The 5,020-nt window shown below is 41.2% G+C and overlaps 1 protein-coding gene across 1 annotated transcript in view; it reads right to left on the reverse strand.

The window, feature by feature from the left end:
* The window catches only part of LOC102018303 (zinc finger protein 69-like), a gene marked incomplete at its 5' end in the record, with an annotated part of 35,532 nt that extends 33,051 nt beyond the window's left edge, over positions 1-2,481 (reverse strand). The window contains 1 exon segment of the mRNA XM_013505355.1: positions 2,331-2,481. Within this exon segment, the coding sequence (XP_013360809.1) occupies positions 2,331-2,481 (151 nt within the window).
* Between the last annotated feature and the right edge of the window lie 2,539 nt (positions 2,482-5,020).

Raw genomic sequence — 5,020 nt, forward strand, 5'->3', positions numbered from 1 at the left:
TTTCAGTTTATGGACAGGGGAGGGGGAGGTATTCTGTGTCAGCACCAGATGTTCTTTTGTTCTTTTTTTTCCCCAAGGACAGGGGATAATTTCCTGACATTCCCGGCACCTCCTTTCCGGGCAATCTCATGCTGCTTATCTATGGCCAGAGGTCAGCTGGTTCCCATAGAAATTTTTACCCTTACAAGTTAAAGGCATCATGTTAGATTGACATACACATACCCATGTTAATAGCAGCACAATTCATAACTAAATTGTTAAAGTGGCCTATATGTGCATCAACAGATAAACTGATAAAGCAAATGTGGTACTTATACACAGTGGAGTAGTACTCTGTTTTAAAAGTAAAGTAGTTATTTGTAGGAACATGGCCTGCAAGGTCTGTCACAGGGATAGAAGACAGGACTCCATGCTGCTGCAAGTCTGTGTGCCATTTGTGCAAAGTCTGACTTTGTACGGCCCCAGAAAAGGACTTGGGTCAAAAGACCTTCAACACAGCCCTGTATTGGATATAATGTTTATGCTGTCACTGAAGCAGATCCAGAGATGGATTCCACCTGTTGAACGGCTTTATGTATGGCCAGCAACTGCTGCTTTAGTGCCATACGAGCTATAGCCACCGCTTCTTTAGACCTCATCACTGTATCCACTCAATATCTACCAAGAAAATCATGATCTGTAACTTACATCATTAAATAAAAATTTAGAAATGTTAAAGTAAAATGGTATTTTATAGAAAGAAGATGTCAGCAGGAAAAATAGAAGAGAAGTGAATAGAACAGAATAGAATAGAAGAGAAGAGAATAGAATAGAAGAAAATAGAATTCTGTAAACCAATCTGCATCTCCCATATTTCACAAGGAACCCCCACTAAGAAGGTCAAACACATTCCTATGCTTAGATACCACTCTCAACAGGCAAATGCAGGCCAAAGTGGCTCCTTCCCAGTAGGAGAGGGAGCTGAACAGCCAGGAAATAAGAAGAAATGCAGGAGAGGCTTCTGTGAAAAATGAAATTGTTGGTGGGAATGTGAACTACTATAACCACTTCCATAGGGAAGAACCTTCCAGGTCAGCCCCAGATTGCAGAGGAGAGGCTGTTTCATGATGGGAGGAGCAGAAGGAAGGCTCTGTGGAGGTCCCAGATTGATTTCTCCATGTCTACGGCCAAAGCCTGTGGTAATAGGGACTTACTGTCTTTTTCTGCAGTAGAACCACTGTGGATTCTGGTCTTGGTTCTTTATTCAGAGTAACCCATTACAGGACCATGGAATAATATACAGACATTCCTAGCTGAATGACCTACCTGGTTAACAATGTTTCTGACTTAGGACAGAAGAGTACTGTTTGGACTTGCAACCTGCCGCTTGAATTTGCGACCCACATTCGGATTTACAACACAGGGATGTGAGCAGCAGTGTGGCTTTATGGTGACTTCTTCTAGAGTACAGTACAGTTCCGTGATTTTTGCTGATTGTACTGCACAAAAAAATAGTTTCACAAGGCAGCTGCGCCAACCAGGATGTCGTTTTCAAGCTTAAAAGCCCAAGCTTTCTTCGGGTCGGCGCTGCTCAGCTTCTCCCTGCGTGGAGAACAGACTGACAGCCGCCAGCCCGGCTAATAACTGCTCTCAAATTCCAATTTGGATTCTGGTCTCGGTTCTTTATTCATAGTAACCCATTACATACACAACCTCAAGGGAAAACGTTCTATGGACAAGCACCTGACTTTTCTTCCCTCTTCCCTGTTTTCTTCTACTCTTCCGCTCCTCCTATGGAAAATAAAGCCTCCTCGCTAACCCCCGAGACACTTGAAGCTTGCAGTACTCCTTTCAAATACAGTAAACTTACGAACTACCACAAAAGGCATTTGGTTTTTGAAAATACTGTTTAGAAACAGTTCGTGAAAAACAATTACGTCAAAGTGAGTAACACGCCCTCTTCCATTCAAACCCCTCTCACAGGTACACAGGGTTCCCTCTTTCGGTGAGCTTCACAACGTGGAGGAGCACCTGGAAATTCAGGATTTTTTGGCCATCTGTCAGACGCACTGTGACAGCGAGGAAATGAGCTGATGCTTTTCCTGAATCTCAAACACGCAGGAAAATAGGGCGTAGTGAGGAGAGCAAGAAGCAGGGACCTCAAGTAGTAGAGCTCCTTCCCACGCGAACCCGCAAGGAGGCTCCCGACCGAGCTCAAGGAGCCGCACAGAACCGGCAGGACCCGGGTCTCCCTGTGCACCCCACGGCCGGAGGAGACCCAGGGCGCCGAGCCTGGAGCAGCACAGGACGCTAAACACCCCCTCGTCCCCGACCCCAGACTCCCCACTTACCATTCCCAGGTTCCGGGGTGTCCCGGTGTCCTCGCTAAGGGTTCTGCAGCCCTCAGAGTTCCCACAGGGAGCGGGGACGAGCCACCTGCGACTCTCAGCTCCAACCGCTAGTCTCAAATACAGTGCACCAGAAAAAAAGTTTCGGGAGGACCTGAGCGACCCTGAAAAGAACAGTGCTCCTCATTGGGCCGCTCACCTCGCCATACACTGAGATCTGATTGGCTAGTGATTCAGGACCCAGCCCTCGGAGTCCGGATTGACGGGAGAAGCCATTGCCCACTTTCTCACTGGGGGACTGAAGGGGATTCCAACCTAGGATTCCTGCCCAGTACAGCAAAGGTTGGGAATGGCAGGGTACTAATTTTTATGGTTTTTACACTTGATCTTAGCCAAAAGGCCAAGAAGCAATTTTATTTTTTTTAAAATTTCGTATTTTAAGAGTTATAGACAAACCCCTTCTGATTTATTTACTGATTAAACCCTTTCGTCTTCTCAAAACAGTAATATCACGCACAAGACAAAATAGTGATAAACTTAACAATTTCAAACAAAGATTAGCTGGGAATTAAAATAGATAACACATATTAGCTTTATGAAATGCATGTAACAATGATTGTTAGTTTGAATACAGTTTTTTCTTTCCTTTGATTTTTAAATTTTTAATTTTAATGTAATACAAATAGATATTAATAAAAAAAGATGAAAAGCACTATTTACAAAAGTAAAATTACTTTATAACAAAATGGTTAAAGAAAACCAATATGTAATATACTCTATTATGACTTTAAAAGTATGACAAAAAGTGTTTTAGTACATTTCATAGACAAAAAGACTTACAACAAAGAAACAAAACTGCAAAACTTTCTTTTCAATGAACAGAAAGAAACTAGTCAGGTAAATGAAACAAATTAGCACAGATCTTAAAATATTTGTGGGCTAGAATAATTTGGGGAATTATTTGAACTTCTACCTACTTCCTGTTTTTCTACTATTTCTTGAGTTTCTTATATAACAAAAACCATGTAATAGTTAAACTTGTGTGTCTAATTTAAATCATTTAACATTATGTTCTCAAACTGTATCCATCTACTTACAAATACCTAAGTCTATCGTTCCTTACAGCTGAGTAAAACTCCACTGTATGTAAATACTAGATTTTCTTTATCCATTCAACTGTTGATGGACATATACCCTTTCCAAGACCTACCTTTGAGAAATTGAACTGCATTAAACATGAATATGGGTATATTCCCGTAATATGATGACTGTACTTAGGATGATACCTAGAAGGGAGATAGATGGGGCTAATGGAATTTATATTTTTAGCTTTTTGAGGATCTCCACACCCATTTCTGTAATGGATGTACTAGTTTACATTCCCCCCAACAATATAGAAGAGTTCCTTTTCCCCCACAACCTTGCCATTTGTTATTATTTGATTTTTTGATAATAGCTATTCTTTTTTTTTTTTTTGTACTGAAAATCAGACTCAGGACTTTGCACTTGCCAGGCAGGCACCATTCCCCTGAGCTATACCCCTGCCCTTGATGATAGCTATTCTTTCTATAGGTTGTCTTTTCAAACTGTTGGTTGTTTTCTTTTCTATGGAGGACCTTTTTGATTTGATATTGCCTCATCTGTTGATTCTTGATATTATTTTATCAAGGGGGTTGACTGTGTGTGACAAGGGGGTTGCCTGTGTGTCAGGTTTTAAGAGTTGTACCCATTTTATCTTCCAGAAGGTTTTTTTCTGTTTTCACATTTAGTTTTTTTTTGTTTTTTTTGGTGATAGGGTCTTACTGTGTAGTTCAGACTGGTCTTGAACTCACTGTGTAGCTCAGGCTGGCCTCGAATTTGTGATGATATCCTGCCTCAGCCTCTTGAGTGCTGTGATTACAGATGTGAGCCACCATGCCTGGTATAAATCCCTTTTATAATTATACATATACTTTATATTGAATATATTCCTCTAAGGAACCCTACCTGATAACAGTAATCCTCCCAAAGAAGTGAAGAACTATCAATAGTAATTGTCTCTGGAATGAACAGTTTACTATCTCTTGTACTTTTCTTCTACATGAAATAGAATATTCATGAAACAATGAACACAGTGTTTGATTCATTAAAAAGTACGAGTCACAGCATTTATTATCATTATGTTTTTGCTGGGGGCTGATCAGACCCTCGGTTACTTGTTTGGGGGGAACTGGGAGGAATAAAGAAAGACAGAGAGAATTTTGCAGGCTTAAGAGGTCAGTGCCTCAGGCTGGGCAAAGTAAAGACCTCTTCGGTTAGCCTACTTTTTTAAAAACAGGGTTTAGGCAGTGGTGGGGGGTGGGGTGGGGAGTGATGATTTCTGAAAACAACTGTAGTGGTCAAAGCAAGCTAGTAAAAGAAGAACAAAACATACCAAAGAGTAAGGAACAGGTTAATAGAGAACTTGTTTTTCCTCCCAAGCAAGACTTTTGCATCTATTATATTGTTTTAAGGAGTCACAGCATCCTCAACAGATGTCTTGCCCTGTGAGCCTCACGGTCCCGTATATCTTCCCACCATGATCCAGGGCAAGTGGAGCTTCTGAATACCTCTGGCCCACAGGGAAAAACACCCATCTGTTTCAGACACCTGAGTCCCCCCAATTACACATTCTGATCCCTGACATGTTATTTTTTTCTTTTTTTTTTTTTTTT

This window comes from Chinchilla lanigera, unplaced genomic scaffold (genome assembly GCF_000276665.1).
Source record: "Chinchilla lanigera isolate Chin_1 unplaced genomic scaffold, ChiLan1.0 scaffold00094, whole genome shotgun sequence".
Lineage (NCBI taxonomy): Eukaryota > Metazoa > Chordata > Mammalia > Rodentia > Chinchillidae > Chinchilla > Chinchilla lanigera.